General features: G+C 47.0%; 1 protein-coding gene across 5 annotated transcripts in view; it reads right to left on the bottom strand.

Annotated features, from left to right (window-relative positions):
- The window catches only part of FNIP2 (folliculin interacting protein 2), a 111630-nt gene that overhangs the window by 26810 nt on the left and 62780 nt on the right, over positions 1–22040 (bottom strand). For all 5 annotated transcript variants that reach the window (XM_029235681.1, XM_029235680.1, XM_029235678.1 and 2 more), the window contains 5 exons: positions 17008–17137; positions 5467–5668; positions 5080–5168; positions 2766–2912; positions 2478–2647 (listed from right to left, as the gene is read on the bottom strand). In XM_029235681.1, coding sequence (XP_029091514.1) covers positions 2478–2647; positions 2766–2912; positions 5080–5168; positions 5467–5668; positions 17008–17137 — 738 coding nt within the window. The remainder of the gene's footprint in view (positions 1–2477; positions 2648–2765; positions 2913–5079; positions 5169–5466; positions 5669–17007; positions 17138–22040) is intronic.

Raw genomic sequence — 22040 nt, 5'->3', positions numbered from 1 at the left:
GCAGGATAGGAGTGATATCACACAATCCTCTCTATAAAAGGACTAGGTGGGGCTTCCCTGGTGGCACAGTGGTTGAGAATCTGCCTGCCAGTGCAGGGGACACGGGTTCGAGCCCTGGTCTGGGAGGATCCCACATGCCACGGAGCAACTAGGCCCGTGAGCCACAACTACTGAGCCTGCGTGTCTGGAGCCTGTGCTCCGCAACAAGAGAGGCCGCGATGGTGAGAGGCCCGCGCACCGCGATGAAGAGTGGCCCCCGCTCGCCACAACTAGAGAAAGCCCTCACACAGAAACGAAGACCCAACACAGCCAAAAGTAAATAAATACATAAATACATAAATAAAAGGGCTAGGTGAAGGCTTAGTAGAACGTTATCTCTGAGGCTTTTGCAACTGACTGAGAAACCGTGCAAGATTTCAGAAAACTCAGAACTGTAGTCTGATGTCAGCACAAGCACTTTTGTTTGAGTAAACTTTCTTGACTAAGAGCGTGTTACTGTTACTTCCTGTGATCACATCTGCCCATGGCTGCGGGGTGTCACGGCCACATCAGGAATTCATGAGACACTCTTGTTAAATCAGCCCCAGTGTTAATAAGGAAGACGAGATTTACATACCCAAAATCTGGCCAAAAAAAACACTTTGGAACGTCCACTCAGAATGACAGTTTTTAGCAATGCATTTAACTTTTGGTGGTGTGCATTATAATAACTAAGTCATAAATGGGAAAAAGTAAAAACAAAGAAGGCTATTAAAATACAACTGACGACAGTTTAACCTGTATGAAGTGGAGAGCTGTGTATGGAAACAGTGCTGCTACTTCAGAGCCGAACTCCACAGAACAATGCATCACTAAGGTAACAGGCTGAATGGACCTTGACCTTGAAGGCAACTTCTCGAGTCCAGGACTGATGAAGCTACTCATTTTAGAGTGGATGCCTTTGTCTTGCACGGGTGTAATTTTACAGGGTGAAGAAGAGCGTGAACAATGTGAACAGACCTAACGCTCCGAACTGCACACTTAGAAATGGCTGAGATGATAAATGTTAGGGTCTGTGGCTTTTTTTTAACCATATTACCTCCCGTATCTCATGACCCCGGGCACAGGGAAAGACAGCTTTATTATCTGTGATACAGTGAGGACGCAGTACCAGGGTTAGAATGAGAGTCTAATTAATTAATACGTGCAGAAAGCACCCAGAACAGTGCTTGGCCCATGGTGGCAGCTTTCACTACTATTACAACACGCTGTTTCCCGAGACTGCGGTGCTTTTCCCCGGTCTGCCGTTATTTTCTGGAAAATGCTGCCCTTCTACCGATTCCTCAAGTGTGTCTTCCTTGAAGGCCCCCTCCCCCCATGCCCCCCCTCCTGGTGCCTCCCCCGTATCAACATCCACAACAGCGGTGCCGGTCACAGGGGGCTTCACGTACAAGCAGTGGAACTCCCACGGCAGCCATGAGCCATCACCACCCATCTCCCAGAGGGAGAAACGGAGGCACAGAGGGTTAGGGCACTTGCCCAGGAGGCTGGGAGCTGGTCCAGCCGTCTGCGCATGTCCTCACCCTCTGCACTGCACTGCATCCCTCGCGGGCTTCTGCTCACCCCAGCAAAGGAGTGATCGGGGCGTTCTGAACACGGCCCTTCTCCTCCACCGGGCAGCAGGCTCCCCAAGGCTGAGCAGCGTGTCACCCGGGCCCTGGGTCCCGCAGAGGGACGGGGCCTGGGACAGAGCGGATGTGTAGGCCTGACGGGTCACTGCAGACTCGGCCAAGTGACAGGCCCTGGAGCGCGCCTCTCCTACCCCCGAGCCCTGGGCTCGCAAGCGCACACTCCACGAGCAGCCCCGCGGCACGTCAGGTCCCCGCGCCAGGCCTGAGCACAAAGCTCGGAGGAAGCAGCTAAGGGGGCAATGGAGAGAAAGACAAGGGCTCTGCCCTCAGCTCAAACTTAAAAGGCGGCAAAATCCTACAGTGTGTTACTCTCTTTTCTGTCTGACTTCCTTCCTATCCGGTCCGCCCTCTAGGGCAGTGGTCCTCAGCCAGGGGCTCTCCTGTCCCGCTGCGGACATTCAGCATTGTCTGGAGACATTTTTCACCATCACAACTTTGCAAGAGGGGTTTTCACTGGCAGCTGGTGAACAGAAGCCAGTGATGCTGCTAAACATCCGACCAGGCATGGGGCAGTCCTCTTCCCCCCTAACCCAACAAAGAATCTTCTGGCCCAAATGTCAACCGTGCCGAGTTAAGGAGCCCCACTGGAGGAGCAGCTGCGGACCTATGTGGCTTTAAAGAGCAGGACGAGGCTCTGGCGGGGGGAGGGGAGGACGGGGGCTGCTTTACAGGTAGAGTCTGTGGGCCAGTCCCCCGTTCCCTGCAGCCCAGTGACAACTGGGAATCGCCGGGCCGGATGGCGGATAGCAACAGAAGAGGCTCCCGTCTTTCCTATTCTGTCCCACATGGTCTCTGTACGGTACTGACCCAGCTGCGCCCAGAGAGGATTGTATGGGTGTGTCTTGGCCAGCGTGTTGACCAGCTGAGAGGTGCGTTTCTCGGAGAAGGCTTTGATGGGAGGGTGGTCAACGGGCATGACGGTGGGCACCCAGGCCAGGTGGTAGGTTAAGACCGCGGTCAGCAAGGCAGCAAAAAACCTTGGAGAAACGGGAGAAAACACAACGGGGTGAGTCAATGCAGGAAGAGGCATGTCACCTACAGCACGTACACCAGCCTCGGAACTGGCATTCAAGGCTCCAGAGCGCCGCCGCTTACTGGTTCTTGTTGATCTGTTCTATCAGGAGTGTAAATTCCTTGAGGAAGCGCTGGCACAGCTGCGTCTTCTCCAAGGTGCTGGACATCATGGCCAGCCACACGGGCTCGGCTATCCTTGGGACGGAGTACAAGCTCCAGATGGTCCCTCTACGGAAGAGAAGGTACAGGGAACTGTCACAGATGTCACGGTGGATGATCTCTGTGTAAAGGAATCTAGAAGAAAACACTCACCTGGGTCTAGGGAGCCCCTAAGGCATCCAAAGCAGAATATTAAACAGGGGTCGGTAAACTAGGACACGATGCACAGGCCAAATCTGACCTTTTTTTTTATAAATAAAGTTTTATTGGCACACAGCCATGCTCAATCATCTCCCTATTATCTGTCGCTGCGTTTGCACCACAGCAAAGCTGAGCAGCCGTGGGGCACAGACCCTTTACAGGAAAGGTATACTAACCACTGATATAAAATAGTCATCCTTAAAAAGACTTATTTGCACGATGCCTTGTGTCAGAATTTATGCCAGTTTTCATAGGAAAAAAATAAAGGAAGAAAGAATAAACATGCTAGACTGAAAATGTGACCAGAGGGAACTCAAGTCACCCAATTTCTGGTTAGTGCTTTTGTTCTTTGAACCAAAGCACCCTATTCACTTTAGATGAAAAAGAACACAAATAAATGGCTCTTCTTCACCATATTATATACTAGATTGTTACACGGGCTAATAGAATCAAATTCTTAGAACTGTAAGCTGTTAGGGAAAGTGACGAGTCTGGCCGTGTCACTTTACGGCTTAGGAAACTGCAGGTGTAAAGGAGTTCCTTGCGGGAGACACACACGCACTGAATGACAAGGTCCGGATGAGAGCGCCTCGTGCCGGGGACTCTGCTCCAGGCCGCGTGGCTCGTGGCAGTCCTTCCAGGGAGCGCACCAACGAGCCTCGGATCTCCACTGGCACCTCTGCGTCTAGGAGACACCCCGCTTCCCGGATGGGGGTACACGAGGCATATTCTGACCTGAGTTTCCGGCCGTGTGCATCAAGGAGCTGGGACACACAGGATCCTGCCCTGGCACGAGGCAGAGCACCTGCTGCGCAGCCAGCAGTGACAAGTGACAGCTACGTGGACCTGGGCTTCGCTTACTGACACCAAGGTTTCCAACGCTAACACGTGATCCTGTCGCTGTTTCTGGAGCAGCAGGTCGCTGAGGTTAAGGATGAGACCCGTCTATCCACAGTGAGGCCTCAGGTCCTGTCCGTTCAGATTCCGGACCTTCTACTAAATGAGTGTCCAGACCCTCCAGCACAAGCCAGCTTCGAGCCTGACCACAGCCCGCCCGGCGCTGCCCACACAAACCATAGAAGGTTCGCTAGTCACCCCACTGCCATCGAAACACACAGCTTCACACTATTTCTCAAATGTGCGACGTGGGTCTGGATGATCCCCAGATAAGGACTAACGTGCTACTTGAGTACTTTACACACAACCCAGGGTTCAACTAAGGCTGGGTGGGGATTTTGCTCCAAGCAGCATTAGAGTTCACCAGCCTCTGCCTTAAGCATCACAAAGACGTTCTAACATTGTAAGAATCGTAAACATTTTTATCCCTGGGCTAGAGAGGAACGGTTGGACTCTTAATTAGCTCGTGACGGCTCTGAAGTGCGATTCCATTCCACACCCAGAAACTGGCCCTAAGAAGCGCTGCAACAGCCCCGCTCAGCATGGTGACCATGGATCCCAGCTACAGCCCAGACACGAGGGGCAAGAGCTCCAGAAAACCGGTCTCCGGGGCACAAGTACCAACAGTTAGGAGCTGACAGTGAGGGCATGCTAGGGTGGCCATACAACTTAATGTCCTGACCAGGACACCGATGGGAAGACACCGGGTGCACACAGGGCTGTCCTGGCAAACTGGAGCGTAACCTCCCTGACGTGCATACTCTCCCCACTCAGGCTGTGGACAAGCATCTCAACCTCCAGTTTCCACATCTGTAAAATGGGCTAAGAGCGCTTACTCTTAGGGCTTTTGGGAGATGACACGAGACGTACGAATATTAGTTTTCTCCATTCACTCTGTTAGGAACAGTCACATCAGGGACCGTCTCTCTGGCAGTCGTGAGGATTACTCAGTGCTGGTGGCTTACACTTTTTGCTCCACTGGGCCTTAGCTTCAAAGGAAGGAGCTGCCAAAATGACTAGTAACTGCTAGCCCCCCACACTCCCGAGCTGTGGTCTCCACGCATCCCGAGATCCACGGCCGCTGCTACCGCTGCTCACCAATTTCCCCTGCTGGGGTTGCCAAACCTTGCCAGTTTACCTGAACTCCCCCAGAGCTTCCATCAGACGGCTGACATAAAACTGGACACGGAGACTTGACTCCGCGATCTTCCTGCACGAGATCATGGCCTTCGGTGGAAAGAAAACAAGCCACGTTACGTGGAGAAGAAATTCCTTCGTAACCATCTACTGGGCTTTATTAATAAGACACGATGTTAGAGCCCACACTCAAGCTAGTCATGACCGAAGTCGTTGGGGGCAGTAATTCCCTTTCCCAAAGCAATCAGGATCTGGTACCTGACTTCAGTGTGCCTAGGGAACTTCCTACCACTGCTGCAGCCGATCTACATGCCCTGGGAAAGCGAGCGGGTACAGAGAGCCCTCGACCCTTACAGCCCCGTGTGACAATGGATTGCATTCTCAGTACCTTTTCAATTGCACTCTTCAGCCTGTTCATGTGAGACTCAAACAGGGGGAAATGAGAAAAAAAGAAGTCCTGGAAGTTCCTCTGGGCTTCCTCCGTCTCGCACAGGGAAAAGATGAGGCTTATGGCAATCTTCTTCCTCCGAGCTATGGCCGGGTTGGAACTGCAGGTTTCTTCGGCCAAGCTGAACGTCTCATCCGTTGACCTGGAAGGAGAAGGGGCTTTGGGAGTCGTGCTGCATCAGTGAACCACACCGAGGACGAACCGTAAAGCCAGGGCGACACCCTGGTGGCCGATCCGGGCACGCGGTCCTAACTCAGAGTGTGTCTACTGCCAGGTTGTCCTCCTGCATCAGACTCCGTCGTGAAAATGCAAACCTCCGCCTGACACTCAGTGCTAGCCTAACGCAAAAAGAAACTTAAGTGAGAACTGAAAGTAATTTCAAACGTCCTCTTGTTAGACGCTTAGCCCTTTTCCCTTGGACTATGTTACATCAGATTGGCCGCATTTAGGAAGGGGTGTGAAGCATCCGTTAGCTGATAGATACCGATGGATAAGAACATCTGAGGAGACATGGTCCTCTGTGGTATTCTGTGTGACCCAGGCATCACGTTTGGACATTTACTAGTAGCTGAGGCTTACTTTCCCAAGGTTATTAAAACCATTAGATGAAGTTACTCCTGTAAATGCTGAGATTAAGCCATGCGACTGGGGATACTCTCTGGGAAACCCCCCGAGCAGAAAGACCCACCTCGCTTTTGCTACAGTCAGATCCTCGACCAACTTAAGATTCTTTGCAGAGACTCTGCTTCTAGGATAAAAGAAGCCAATAAACTCTGAATATGTATTCAATTTGTCGTAAGGGGTAAGCCTCACAAATATGGCCAATCCGTATCTCTACTTTAACTAGTCTGAACCACATAGCTGCTAACGGCAAGAGTGAAAAAAAGTTTTTTAATTAGTTTGTTTTCTTCTACAAAGACACCAAAGCAAAGGACATCACACTGCAAATGAAAGCGCCTAGCCTGGCACATGGTAGGCGTGCAGGGAGCCTTCTCTTTCTCCCAGGCTCCACCATTCAGCCTTGTCTGTCACCAAGCTTGGGACACCACCTCCTTTACTACAAACTACACCCGAACGGTCACGTCTGCTCATGGGACTTGAGGCAGCCATCCTCCTTCTTGGTCTTTTTTTTTTTTTTTAACCGATACGCAGGCCTCTCACTGCTGTGGCCTCTCCCGTTGCGGAGCACGGGCTCCGGACGCGCAGGCTCAGCGGCCATGGCTCACGGGCCCAGCCGCTCCACAGAATGTGGGATCTTCCCGGACCGGGGCACGAACCCGCGTCCCCTGCATCGGCAGGCGGACTCTCAACCACTGCGCCACCAGGGAAGCCCCCTTCTTGGTCTTTAACTTGTTCTGTAGTGCCCTGCTCACAGCCTGTAATGTTCCCGTGATTTCCAACATACCCACGTCTTAAAAACATAACACACATCAGAAGTTTTATGGTCAGGAAAGCTATCTTATTTTTAAAGGAAAGGAGAAGACATCTTGCCCTAACCTCAGAGGGATATGTCATTGTTTTGCTCCACTTTAAGCAAGATGCCGGAGACTTAGGTGTGGCTGGTAAATCAGTAAAAGTCCTCGCCAACAGACATGGCGCAGGAGGGACGTGGTTTCCAGATGCTTTTGTGAACGCTGCCCGTTAAAATAAACCAGCAATTGCTTTCTCTTAGAAATCCCTAGATCCTAACCATGTGCTCGTCAGGAAGAAATTCTCGAGGCGCTCTTACCACTTTACTTAACTGCAAACCATGCTCCCTCTTCTTTTCCAGAGTGCTCGTCCTATAACTCTGTTTTTCCGCACCAGTTTACACCTATTCTGTAGAGGAAATTCTGAGCTTCTGCTACACCAGTTCTTTCTTACAACCCTTTCTTCTTCGTTATCTCCTACTTCCCCCCTTTTGCAGAAGTAAAATGACTCCATTAGTCCACTCATCTTTGGCCAGCGTGGTCCTTAGTGATCAGACCGCAGCGACCACTGAGCCCTCTGCAGATGTGTGTCAGCTTCAGCTCCACCCCAGAAACAGCAGCCAAGTGCACCTAGCACAGCGGACGGTGCCGTCTGCCGAACTTCTGAGAAACACCCGCGGCTTTAACGGCGTGCGTGCCTCTTACTCGCTTCCCTATGTCTCTGCTGAATTCTAAAGCAACTGAGCTTCATTCAACCTGTCGTCTTGGATCAACCACGCAAACTGGGATAAATCAGGTCATGCGGTATTTGTAAATATACTTTTAAGATCAATCTACAATGAAAGCATGTTTCAGAACGTCTTAAAAAATTTAAGTCTGCACACAACTACTTCATCCTAGCTTTACCCTCAAGGCAACAGGTAAGATACACAGACCATTCTGCAAATGTGAAAACTGGGGCAGAGTGACTAACCAACCTGCTTCAAAACAGAAAGCTTTTCAGTGACCACGCCGGAGTCACAGCCCAGGGGTTCTGTCTGCTAGCCCTGGCTCCTTGCTCGGACACTGGGAGTGACCAGGGGCTCTGGCGCCACGTCTGACCCACCCACTGGGGGAACGGGCTGGGAGCGGTCACACCAGCTGACAGGCCTTCAAGTCAAGGGAAGACCACGCTACACACTGGATTTTTCAAATAGAATTTTGTTGACACATGAATGAGCATTTACATACCTTGTAAATACTTCAAGATCCTAAATAAAGCAAAAACTGACTATTTAACTACATCTCAGTGACTTGTAATTGGCCTCAGGACTGCTCAGTCTGACTGGTTATGTCAGCTCTGAATGGAGGCGGAATCTACGGGTTATGTTGGTACATATGAAATCGCCATTTCTGCAGGTCAAGGAACATCTCATCAGCGACTCTTTCTGGTTATTCAGTTTACAATTCCGGGCCAAAGACTTTCTGGGACGTCATACCTGCTTCTTTAGGGTTTTACCAGCCGCACTAAGGGGGGAATCCGCAGCTTCTCTCCTCCACAGACAGCACCTCTGCGCCAGCGGGTAAACTGCCCCCCGCCGACTCCCCCCACCCGCCGGTCGCCGAAGCTCCCCACGTGGCACGGGGGTCAGCGAGCAACCAACCGTAAGACTGTGAAGATCCTCCCTGGCCGCCCTGCACTCTCTCAGGAAGCAGGTCACTGAGTGCGGTGACTTCCTTTCAGAGCCGGAGGCGATCGCATCCCTGGTACCCAGTGTTCTCCGGTCCCGCGTCAGAAACTAATCCCCGCCCACACACCTGCCACAAGGGAGAGACGGGCGGCGACCCCGGTAATCGAAGGGTCTTCACGGGCACAGTGACCGAAGCTGAGCGCCCGCGGCTCTTCCGTCCTGGGCGTCAGGCAAGGGCGAGTCCAGGACCACCGGCGCACAGCCTGCGCCCCCCCACCCCCGCCTTGCGGGGCTGCTCTCAGGAGGGCCCAGGCTCCCGGTGACGTTCTCTGGGTGCTACCTTGATTCTTAACCGTGTCACCTTTAACTTGCGCTCTGGAAGTGAAGTCTGATGGGGTGATGACGCATGGGCGTGGGCAGGGCAGACGCCAGGCAGCCGAGCACACGGCGCGGGGTCGGAAGCTGGGTCACTGGCCTGGGGTCAGGCACACACCCACAAGTCCAGAACCAAGGCGGTGCTACAAGGCCCCAAGGCTGGGACCTGGGCCCAGATAGGCGGCGGCGGCGGCAGACGGCACGGCCATGGGAGGGGGGAAGGGCTGGGGCAAGGCACGGACCGAGGGGGAGGCAGCCTGTCTGTCCATCATCAGAGCCCACCCCTGTGGAGTCTGCACAACACTTAGCTCTTCGTCCTGAGCCCCAGGGCAGTAAACTATCACAAAGGAAGAGCCTACGGTTCACAATACGATAAAGTACATCAGGGAGTTACTAGAATTCTTTAAAGAGTTTGTTAATATCTCGTTTTGAAAACTGCAGCAACATTGCAAAGCAAATATTCACAGGCACAGAAACAGAAATTGAACGTAGAGATTGCTGCATTGGATAGAAAATACCCACAACTTTCATATGAAGCTTCAGAAGAAGAAATTATTAGAAATGAAGCCCATTTTAAAATTAAATTTCCGTATAACTGACGATGTAGTGACACAGTGCGTAAACAGGCATTCTGAATTATATGCAGCCCATGAAGACACTTCCAGTTTCTTGTAAGACCTCTGTAAGTCACAGGAAATGGCAGAGGAAACATTAAAATAACCGTGCATAAAGATACATTTAAAATTCAATTCAGACTTACACAAAATGGATGTGTGTGAAGAACTGAATCTTTAGCAAAATGTTCCATAAGAATCGTCTGATCCAGATGTACTGAAATTTATGCTTTTTTCTTTTTTTTTAACATCTTTATTTCAGTCTAATTGCTTTACAATCCTGCTGTATAACAAAGTGAATCAGCTGTATGTATACATATATCCCCATACCCCCTCCCTCTTGCATCTCCCTCCCTATCCCACCCCTCTAGGTGGTCACAAATCACCGAGCTGATCTCCCTGTGCTATGCAGCTGCTTCCCACTAGCTATCTATTTTACGTTTGGTAGTGTATATATGTCCATGCCACTCTCTCACTTCGTCTCAGCTTACTCTTAACCCTCACTGTGTCCCCAAGTCCATTCTCTACATCTGCGTCTTTATTCCTGTCCTGCCCCTAGGTTCTTCAGAACTTTTTTTTTTTTTTTTAAGATTCCACATGTATGTGTTAGCATACGGTATTTGTTTTTCTCTTTCTGACTTACTTCACTCTGTATGACAGGCTTAGGTCCATCCACCTTGCTACAAATAACTCAACTTCGTTTCTTTTTATGGCTGAGTAATATTCCATTGTAAGTATGTGCCAACACCTTCTTTATCCATTCATCTGTCGATGGACACTTAGGTTGCTTCCATGTCCTGGCTATTGTAAATAGAGCTGCAATGAACATTTTGGTACATGGCTCTTTTTGAATTATGGTTTTCTCAGGGTATATGCCCAGCAGTGGGATTCCTGGGTCATATGGTAGTTCTATTTTTAGTTTTTTGAGGAACCTCCATACTGTTCTCCATAGTGACTGTATCAATTTACATTCCCACCAACAGTGCAAGAGGGCTCCCTTTTCTCCACACCCTCTCCAGCATTTATTGTTTCTAGATTTTTTGATGATGGCCATGCTGACTGGTGTGAGGTGATACCTCACTGTAGTTTTGATTCACATCTCTCTGATGATTAGCGATGTTGAGCATCCTTTCATGTGTTTGTTGGCAGCCTGTATATCTTCTTGGGAGAAATGTCCGTTTAGGTCTTCTGCCCATTGTTGGATTAGGCTGTTTTTTTGTTATTGAGCTGCACGAGCTGCTTGTAAATTTTGGAGATTAATCCTTTGTCAGTTGCTTCATTTGCAAATATTTTCTCCCATTCTGAGGGTTGTCTTTTCGTCTTGTTTATGGTTTCCTTTGCTGTGCAAAACCTTTTACGTTTCCTTAGGTCCCATTTGTTTATTTTTGTTTTTATTTCCATTTCTCTAGGAGGTGGGTCAAAAAGGATCTTGCTGTGATTTATGTCATATAGCATTCTGCTTATGTTTTCCTCTAAGAGTTTTATAGTGTCTGGCCTTACATTTAGGTCTTTAATCCATATTGAGTTTATTTTTGTGTACAGTGTTAGAGAGTGTTCTAATTTCATTCTTTTACGTGTAGCTGTCCAGTTTTCCCAGCACCACTTATTGAAGAGGCTGTCTTTTTCCATTGTATATTCTAGCCCCCTTTATCAAAGATAAGGTGACCATATGTGCTCGGGTTTATCTCTGGGCTTTCTATCCTGTTCCACTGATCTATATTTCTGTTTTTGTGCCAGTACCATACTGCCTTGATTACTGTAGCTTTGTAGTATAGTCTGAAGTCAGGGAGGCTGATTCCTACAGCTCCATTTTTCTTCCTCAAGATTGCTTTGGCTCTTCGGGATCTTATGTCTTTCCATACATATTGTGAATTTTTTTGCTCTAGTTCTGTAAAAAATGCCATTGGTAGTTTGACAGGGATTGCATCGAATCTGTAGATTGCTTTGGGTAGTAGAGTCATTTTCACAATGTTGATTTTCCCAATCCAAGAGCATGGTATATCTCTCCATCTGTTTGTATCATCTTTAGTTTCTTTCATCAGTGTCTTATAGTTTTCTGCATACAGGTCTTTTGTCTCCTTAGGTAGGTTTATTCCTAGGTATTTTATTCTCTTTGTTGCAGTGGTAAATGGGAGTGTTTCCTTAATTTCTCTTTCAGATTTTTCATCATTAGTGTATAGGAATGCAAGAGATTTCTGTGCATTAATTTTGTATCCTGCAACTTTACCAAATTCATTGATTAGCTCTAGTAGTTTTCTGGTAGCATCTTTAGGATTCTCTATGTATAGTATCATGTCACCTGCAAACAGTGACAGTCTTACTTCTTGTTTTCTGATTTGGATCCCTTTTATTTCTTTTTCTTCTCTGATTGCTGTGGTTAAAACATCCAAAACTATATTGAAGAAGAGTGGTGAGAGTGGGCAACCTTGTCTTGTTCCTGATCTTAGTGGAAATGGTTTCAGTTTTTCACCATTGAGGACGATGTTGGCTGTGGGTTTGTCACATATGGCCTTTATTATGTTGAGGAAAGTTCCCTCTATGCCTACTTTCTGGAGGGTTTTTATCATAAATCGGTGTTGAATTCTGTCGAGAGCTTTCTCTGCATCTACTGAGATGATCATATGTTTTTTCTCCTTCCATCTGTTAATATGGTTTATCACATTGACTGACTTGCATATATTGAAGGATCCTTGCATTCCTGGGATAAACACCACTTGACCATGGTGTATGATCCTTTTAATGTGCTGTTGGATTCTGTTTGCTAGTATTTTGTTGAGGATTTTTGCATCTATGTTCATCAGTGATATTGGCCTGTAGTTTTCTTTCTTTGTGACATCTTTGTCTGGTGTTGGTATCAGGGTGATGGTGGCCTCGTAGAATGAGTTTGGGAGTGTTCCTCCCTCTGCTATATTTTGGAAGAGTTTGAGAAGGATAGGTGTTAGCTCTTCTCTAAATGTTTGATAGAATTTGCCTGTGAAGCCATCTGGTCCTGGGCTTTTGTCCGTTGGAAGATTTTTAATCACAGTTTCAATTTCAGTGCTTGTGACTGATCTGTTTATATTTTTTATTTCTTCCTGGTACAGTCCTGGAAAGTTGTACTTTTCTAAGAATTTGTCCTTTTCTTCCAGGTTGTCCATTTTATTTGCATATAGTTACTTGTAGTAATTAATCTCTCATGATCCTTTGTATTTCTGCAGTGTCAGTTGTTACTTCTCCTTTTTCATTTCTAATTTCATTTCTAGTTCTGTTGATTTGAGTCTTCTCCCTTTTTTTCTTGATGAGTCTGGCTAATGGTTTATCAATTTTGTTTATCTTCTCAAAGAGCCAGCTTTTAGTTTTATTGATCTTTGCTATTGTTTCCTTCTTTTTTTTTTCATTTATTTCTGCTCTGATCTTTATGTCGTCTTTCCTTCTGGTAACTTTGGGGTTTTTGTTCTTCTTTCTCTAATTGCTTTAGGTGTAATGTTAGATTGTTTGAGATTTTTCTTGTTTATTGAGGTAGGATTGTATTGCTATAAACTTCCTTCTTAGAACTGCTTTTGCTGCATCCCATAGGTTTTGGATTGTCGTGTTTTCATTGTCATTTGTCTCTAGGTATTTTTTGATTTCCTCTTTGATTTCTTCAGTGATCTCTTGGTTATTTAGTAACGTATTGTTTAGCCTCCATGTGTTTGTGTATTTTTACGTTTTTTTCCCTGTAATTGATTTCTAATCTCATAGCGTTGTGGTTGGAAAAGATGCTTGATACGATTTCAATTTTCTTAAATTTATGAAGGCTTGATTTGTGATCTAGGATATGATCTATCCTGAAGAATGTTCCATGAGCACTTGAGAAGAAAGTGTATTCTGTTGGTTTTGGATGGAATGTCCTATAAACATCAATTAAGTCCCCATCTTGTTCAATGTATCATTTAAAGCTTGTGTTTCCTTATTCATTTTCATTTTTGATGATCTGTCCATTGGTGAAATTGGCGTGATAAAGTCCCCTACTATGATTGTGTTACTGTCGATTTCCCCTTTTATGGCTGTTAGTATTTGCCATATGTATTGAGGTGCTCCTATGTTGGGTGCATAAATATTTACAATTGTTATATCTTCTTCTTGGATTGATCCCTTGATCATTATGTACTGTCCTTCTTTGTCTCTTGTAATACTCTGTTTTAAAGTCTATTTTGTCTGATATGAGAATCGCTACTCCAGCTTTCTACTGATTTCCATTTGCATGGAATATCTTTTTCCATCCCCTCACTTTCAGTCTGCATGTGTCCCTAGGTCTGAAGTGGGTCTCTCGTAGACAGCATGTATACAGGTCTTGTTTTTGTATCCATTCAGACAGTGTTTTGGTTGGAGCATTTAATCCATTTACATTTAAGGTAATTATCGATATGTATGTTCCTATTACCATTTTCTTAATTGTTTTGGGTTTGTTATTGTAGTTCTTTTCCTTGTCTTGTGTTTCCTGCCTAGAGAAGTTCCTTTAGCTTTTGTTGTAAAGCTGGTTTGGTGGTGCTGAATTCTCTTAGCTTTTGCTTGTCTGTAAAGGTTTTATTTTCTCTGTCAAATCTGAATGAAACCCCTGCTGGGTAGAGCAATCTTGGTTGTAGGTTTTTCCCTTTCATCACTTTAAATATGTCCTGCCACTCCCTTCTGGCTTGCAGAGTTTCTGCTGAAAGATCAGCCGTTAACCTTATGGGGATTCCTTTGTGTGTTATTTGTTGTTTTTCCCTTGCTGTTTTCAATATTTTTTCTTTGTACTTAATTTTTGACAGTTTGATTAATATGTGTCTTGGCATGTTTCTCCTTGGATTTATCCTGTATGGGACTCTCTGTGCTTCCTAGACTTGATTAACTATCTCCTTTCCCATATTAAGCAAGTTTTCAACTATAATCTCTTCAAATATTGTCTCAGTCCCTTTCTTTTTCTCTTCTTCTTCTGGGACCCCTATAATTCGAATATTGGGGCGTTTAATGTTGTTGCAGAGGTCTCTGAGACTGTCCTCAATTCTTCTCATTCTTTTTTCTTTTTTCTGCTCTGCGGTAGTTATTTCCACTATTTTATATTCCAGGTCCCTTATCCGTTCTTCTGCCTCAGTTATTCTGCTATTGATTCCTTCTAGAGAATTTTAAATTTCATTTATTGTGCTGTTCATCATTGTTTGTTTGCTCTTTTGTTCTTCTAGGTCCTTGTTAAACGTTTCTTGCATTTTCTCCATTCTATTTCCAAGATTTTGGATCATCTTTACTATCATTATTCTGAATTCTTTTTTAGGTAGACTGCCTATTTCCTCTTCATTTGTTTGGTCTGGTGGGTTTTTACTTTGCTCCTTCATCTGCTGTGTGTTTCTCTGTCTTCTCTTTTTGCTTCACTTACTGTGTTTGGGGTCTCCTTTTCGCAGGCTGCAGGTTCATAGTTTCTGTAGTTTTTGGTGTCTGTCCCCAGTGGGTAAGTTTGGTTCAGTGGGTTGTGTAGGCTTCCTGGTGGAGGAGACTGGTGCCTGTGTTCTGGTGGATGAGGCTGGATCTTGTGTTTCTGGTGGGCAGGTCCACATCCGGTGGTGTGTTTTGGGGTGTCTGTGAACTTAGTATGATTTTAGGTAGCCTCTGTGCTAATGGATGGGGGTGTATTCCTGTCTTGCTAGTTGTTTGGCATAGGGTGTCCAGCACTGTAGCTTGCTGGTTGTTGAGTGGAGCTGTGTCTTAGCGTTGAGATGGAGATCTCTGGGAGAGCTCTCACCCATTGATATTACGTGGAGCTGGGAGGTCTCCGGTGGTCCGATGTCCTGAATTCGGCTCTCCCACCTCAGAGGCTCAGGCCTGACACCCGGCCAGAGCACCGAGACCCTGTCAGCCCCACGGCTGGCTAGTGTTGGGGGGTCTCCTGCAGAGGTGGGGGGTGGCTGTGTCTCACTGTGGGGACAAGGACACTGGTAGCAGAAGTTCTGGGAAGTACTCCTTGGCGTTAGCCCTCCCAGAGTCCGCCATTAGCCTCAAGAAAGAGCCTGTAGCCTCCAGTGCTGGATCACCTCAGGCCAAACAACCCAAAATTTATATTTTTAAGGTTTATTACAAATTCATCTCAATGTTGTTATAACCTATAAAGCTCCAGTAACAGCTTCAATGCGCACATAGAACTTTCCCAAAATAAAAAAGTTATCAAAAATTATTTATCAGCTTGCATTTGCCAGGAGTGACTAATGCTGCTTTCAATTATGTCGATTGACGTACACATTTTGATGACCTAAACGAATGAATGTGCAGAAAAGTGAGCCAGCAAAAACTTACGATGAATGAAGATAGTGACTGAAGTATTACTATTGATTATATTATATAAAATTTTTACACCAAAACATTTTAGTAATTTATAACTTTGTGATAATAGTCACGTATCACTATTATTTCTATTATATTTTGTAAGTAAAATATTTTTAATGGAAAAGCCTTACATTCATGTTATAGATTATTCTGAAAATGCCTGAAGCCCTGGAACATAATGTTTCTTTAAATACAAACAAACAAACAAAACTAACACGTGATGTTAATTTTGGGAGAAGAGGGCCAGCAGCCTGATGCCCTGCACACGCCTCGGCTCCCCCGTTTCTAAGCCTGTGCTTTCAGGTCCCCCCCTTCACGAAGGCTGCCCAAACCCCAAGACCTCCCGCGAGGCTGCATCCCGCCCCCGGGCCGCACACCCCCATGCCCCTCTGAGCGTTTAGCACTTACCTTCTTCACACCACTGTTTACGTGAGCATCGTCTCTGTGAGCTCCTGAAGTGCAGGCCTGCAGCCAGCTCTTTACCCCTTCTCAGAGCCAACACATGCCGACCTCTATTCACTTACTAAGGTAACCAACTGTCATGTGGGTTTTTCATAGGTAATTAATTCCTTCATTTCTTAATTCCCCTTTAAGTTTCTGGGTTGTAGGAAGAAGAGGTGGGAAGGTACTGATGTAACATCATCATAAGCCAAAAACGTAACGAAACTTTAGATCTGAGAACCAACTGAAAGGAAGGCAGAGAGTATCCCGACGCTGTCTCTATTCATAATCAGACCGTTGACTGTTTAAGAATTTGTTTCACCAGAAATTAGCCATCCTTGAGTTCATATATTTTCAAAGACCACACTGGTGTCACCGTAAACCAAGGAAAGATTTGTTCCAGCCTTCTAACTTACGAAGGCTGCGCCTGGAAGGGACCCAGTGCAAAGAGAGCACACATTCACTTGAAACCAATGCCGAATCTACCCAGGTAGTCCCAGGGTCTTTCCCGGAACCTCTCACCTGTGAACTTCCAGGCTGCGCTGAAGCCGAGCGGAAAGCTCCGGCCCGTTTGTGGTGACAGCAAGTGAGTGCAGTGTCCGCCAGCATCGCCGGGCCGCCCGCCCCAGTGCCCTGCACAGCCAGGGGAACCCAGCTCACCTCCTGGGAATGATGCCGTTTTCCAAGCTCGTGGTCTGGCTCCGAAGCCAGCGGCGCTGGTAACTGCTGGAGGAGGACGTAGAGGAGCTTGGAGACGGGAACGGTGTGATCAGAAGGCTGCTCAGGGAGGCTGCGGGAAGAACATTGGGAAGTTGAGAGCTGGGCTCCAGGAGCCCACGTGCACCTACGTGAAAAATATCTATACAAGCCCCGGGACCTAACCGTTCAGGTTCTACCAGCCACAGCCAGCAGGGGGAGCCCTCTCAGGCTGCCGTACAGCCAAGAAAACACCCTTTAAAAAGAACAGGGGTCGCCGACACGGCAAGGGCATCCGTGACCAGGCACCAGCCCCGTTCCAAATGTAAACAAACATTACTCATCCAGTCAGAGGGCAGCCTGCAGATTTCGGATACAACGGAGTCCACGGAAGTACTGCTACTGCTGCCCGGGAGCCGGTGCCGCACACGGAGCCGGCTCGCGCGCGTGTCCCCCCTTGACTGCTTGGTCCCCCTGTGTTTCGAGGTGGAATCCAGGCAGAAGGGTACTTGCCCCGCAAAGCACCCTCTCCCGCCGCCATCTCCAGATACACGGCACTTCCCGCCCCTCACGACTCCCTCGGCTCTGCAGGAGGCACATCTGCTCCTAGACGTGCTTTCTGCTTGGATGACTCGGCTGCCCTCAGCCTCTCTGCGGCCTCCGTCACGGTGCATCCCTAGGTGTGGCTGACGCACAGCCCCACCGGTCCCCGTCAGGGCAGGCAAAGGGCTTCTTTCAAACCCCGGCTGCTTGGAGGAGCTCTGTGGGTTTGGAAGAACAGAGGGACGAAACAGATGTTTTCCCCTTTGCCCCCCAGGGTCAAGGAATCAGGACACTGAAATGTTACTCAGTCGGGGGCAGAGGGAGTGGAATGTGCCAGTCGGCTGGCTGATGTTTGCACAGGCGGATCACTGGGCACCGGGCCGACTTCAGGAAGTGCAGTATACCATGCTCATGGACACCCCTCGGAAGGCAGCCTCTCCACGTGAACGGTCGCACTTTTATTCACACTTTTACAGGCAGATGGAAAGCAGCTGAGTCCCCGACGTGAGTTCTGAAATCCGACTTGCCTGGCTGCGAGTCAAGTGTCTACAACGTGCCAGGCGCTGTTCAGCGCACAGGGATCCCACACGGAGCTGAAGAGCTGTGAGACCAGGGAACCCCTGGCCACAAGGTGAGATGCTAACAACTCAGGCTTCTTTCTGTCCACCGCAGAGGTGCTATGAGCATCCACAAGATGCTTTTCTTCTGATCCAGTCAACATGCACAGGAACTGTGTCCAGGAGACCTTATTCATCTGTGATTCCCTGTACCCAGGACAGCGCCTGAGACACAATGGACAATTAATAAATGTTGGCTGAGCGTACGGCGTTTCTGCGCTGAAGTGTTACCAGGTGAGGCTGGCTTGGTTTCAGCCTTGAGGCTGGACTTCAACCTCCAAAATCAAATCCTGGTTTCAAGTATCAGCGAGTAGGTAATTTTACTGAGAATTTTGAAGGGAGATAGAAGAGAGTTTTTCCTCAAAGTCACACAGTACTACTTAATAAAAAAAAAAATCCTAATTAAACATGTCTGCCTCACCCCCAAGTTTTCAAAATCCCTTATAAGACCAGAAGATCCTTACCCCCTAGTCCCAAATCTTCAGGGTCCCATCCCTCTCCCGATCTTATGCTGGGCGTAACAGCTCCTTCTTGGCAGGTGGAGAACAGAGGTGAGTTACAGTACTTGTATTATAAGTACTTTTTTTTTTTCCCCTGATCACAGAAGCAAGATGGCGATGACCCTGAGGACCACTTCCTTCTGGAAGTCGTATTGCTGCATGATTCAGTTTAGTAAACCAAGTAAGACCCGTGCTCTTGTTCAAATCCCAGCTCTGCCACTCACCGGCTGGGACACTTGGGCAGTCCACTTAACCTGTCAGCTTTCTCATCTGTGAAATGGGGGGCAAAAAAGGACCACACCGCAGTACTTTTTGTGAGACCTGCAACCTGCTAGTGGGCTACGAAGTCTTTAGCGGATCAAAACTGGTATTTTAAAAAAGGAGCAGAAAAGAAAATAGAGTAGGTTGCAGCGTTAACATTAATTGGTGACACTTTTGTTTGTTATATATAAAGATGTTTGTTACTGGATCATGATGATGAAATGCATTAGCATGGGTTGCAGACAAAAGAACACTTTGAAAACCACCGACCTATTTCATATGGTTCCTGTGAGGATTAAACAAATCAATACGTGTAAAAATACGTGTAAAGCACTTACCCCAGCACCCCATACAGTAAATGCTAGCTACTCACTCTCTCTGATAATTCTTGGAAAAGGTGGACTAGGTAAGACATTTCAGAGTACTGAGAGGTCATTAATTCTGATTAATTATGAAAAGAACCAAGAACTTGTAACGGAGACATGAAAAAGGCAAAAAATTAAAATAATAAAAACCCAAGGAGGATGTTCCCTTTATCCCTACTATAAAATGCGGAATAATAATTTTTACGAAATATAATCTAAAGGACTGGCTTAGTGCTCTCCAGCATTTCCTCAAAAATATTTTAATATCATGTAGTAAGGTTTCTATGTAAAAGTACTGTGGTATATGTCGTCAATCAGATATTCTAGGAAACAATACAGCTACAACTCTCAAATGCAAGAAGAGGCCTAATTTTGGCTTGTAACCTATTGCCATTTTCACGAGAAAAGGGTGGATTCAATCACCACTTAGTGCGTGTGACAGGCCTGGGCCGTGGTCTTCAAGGCAGTGCAACGTGGAGTGGTGCTGGGGCCCTGGTGTACGTCCCCGTCGCCAGGGCTGCGTCAAGCGTGCCCAGCTGTTTCCCTACCTTTGCTAAGGGGACTGGTACCTCCAGGACACCAAAGCGCTTCTGCATGAGAGTTACGTGGGGTGGGTCCCAGCTTCGTGAGCCAGGTAGAGGAATTCTCCAGTTGGTGCCACAGCTGTAAAATGTGCGACTTTCAGTTAAATTATACCTAGGCTCAGTTTCAGCTTTTAAAGTGCTATGTCTAACACTCCTTAATATTTTTAGTATCACTTTTCTTTTTAGAATAATTTTACAGTTAGAACAAATGTTAATGCATACAGACTGCAAAGACTTTTGGAGTTTTGTACATTAATAAGAAAATAATTTGAGCTTTCATCCCCACCCTCCTGACTGAGGGGGCTCTTCAGTGAGCATCTATTTATTCCTGCAGAAATTAGCAGTGAGAAAAAAGAATAAGTCTAAAGGCTTAAAAATGCTGATTGCTGGCTCTTCTTGGCCCATGTCATTCAAGTTCAAGATGAATGTTTAACTCTCTCTGGAAATACGTTTGCTGTTTGGAGAGTTTACTAGAAACACCGTACTGATGATCTGACTACAGGATTTGGATTTGAACAAATAGTGCCCTGAAACTCTTAAATCAAACCCATTCCCTCAACACACATTTTCTGAGCACCTACTAAGAGCCTGGCACCACCTAGGCCTGGGGCAGAAAGTTACAGCATAGAGACAGTCTCTGCCCTTAAGAAGCTCACACTTGTGGAATAAGTAAACAAGATGATTTCAGACGGTGATAAGTTCCTGTGATTTTCTTTAAGCAACGAGGGCAAAGGTTTACTCTTTCATCAGCAGTCAGACAACACCCTTGTGAAAACGGGACGTTTCAGCCAAGAGTAAAACGCCAGCAAGAGGCATCCATGGAAAGCGCATCCCAGATGTTCCCTAGGAAAATAACTAGATCATCTCAGTAAGTCTTTAAAACAATCCATGTGTACTCCTCCTAATACATATGGGGGACATATCCCCCCGCCTCACGCAAATATCCATTGAGCATCTCCTATATGCCAGGCGGGATTCACGCTGCTGGGGATGGAGCAGTCAGTGTGGCACAACAGGTGGGTCTCTGCCCTCGGGGAGCTTCTAGGGGAGAAGGAGAAACAAACAAACATCCCTAAGAAATTACCAGATAACCACAGAGTGTGGTGAGTCCCAAGAAGCAAGCCTGACACTGGAAAAGGAAGTGCAAAAGTCAAGCACTCAGAAGCTGCTATAATTCCTTCAACGGGAAGAATTCTGAGGTTGGCTTGTTTGTGTATCTGGAAACACTGCCACCAAAATGAAAACAGGCTAATGTGACCAGGCCCCTATTCCTGCCCAAGCTCATCTTGCACACTCCCCTCACGACATCCAGCCTTCCTCTGTTCCTGGTACACAATGGTCTTTCTGCGCCCCACACACAAACCTGCAAAGCCAGCTCCCACCCCCGAGCTCTGCCCCAGCAGCCCCCAGGCCTGAGATGCTCTTTGCTCTGGCTTCACCAAGCTGGCTACCAGGGGCACTCAAGTCAGCTGAAATTTCAGCTTCCGGGAGAGGCCTTCCTTGAGCACCCTGGTGGTGATGAGTGCCTGCCTACATTTTATAGTCTTTCTCTGTGTCCCCTTTATTGAATATAATTCCATGTCTAGTTGATCACTGATCTATCCCCACATCTGACAAAAATGTCTGGCACATAAGATGCTTAAGAAATGTTGCCGTATGAAGAACAAGAAAATGATTATGTGAAGGACAGTGATGCCTGTCTTGATTGGCAAGCATGGCGGAAACAAAGCATTAGAATACAAATTTCTAGAGAGAGTTCAAAGCCTGAATTTATTAAAAAGTTTCCTATGGTCAAAGCTGTATGCAGAGCATTTGAATTTTCTCTACCCCCCACCCCCCATTAAAAGAAAATCTTTCTTCTGTTTGGTGGTGATGGTGAAGGTGATGGTGGTGGTGATGCTGGTGATGGTGGTGGAGGTGGTCATGGTGATGGAGGTGATGCTGGTGGTGATGATGGTGATGGTGGTGATGAAGTTGATGGTGGTAGCGATGATGGCAGTGGTGGTGATGATGGCAGTGGTGGTGATGCTGGTGATGGTGGTGGAGGTGGTCATGGTGATGGAGGTGATGCTGGTGGTGATGATGTTGGTGATGGTGGTGATGAAGTTGATGGTGGTGGCGATGATG

The sequence above is a fragment of the Monodon monoceros genome, unplaced genomic scaffold (genome assembly GCF_005190385.1).
Source record: "Monodon monoceros isolate NGI ecotype Baffin Bay Population unplaced genomic scaffold, NGI_Narwhal_1 Super_Scaffold_20, whole genome shotgun sequence".
NCBI lineage: Eukaryota > Metazoa > Chordata > Mammalia > Artiodactyla > Monodontidae > Monodon > Monodon monoceros.
Note: the sequence above shows the minus strand (reverse complement) of the source record. Positions and strands in the feature narration are given on the sequence as shown.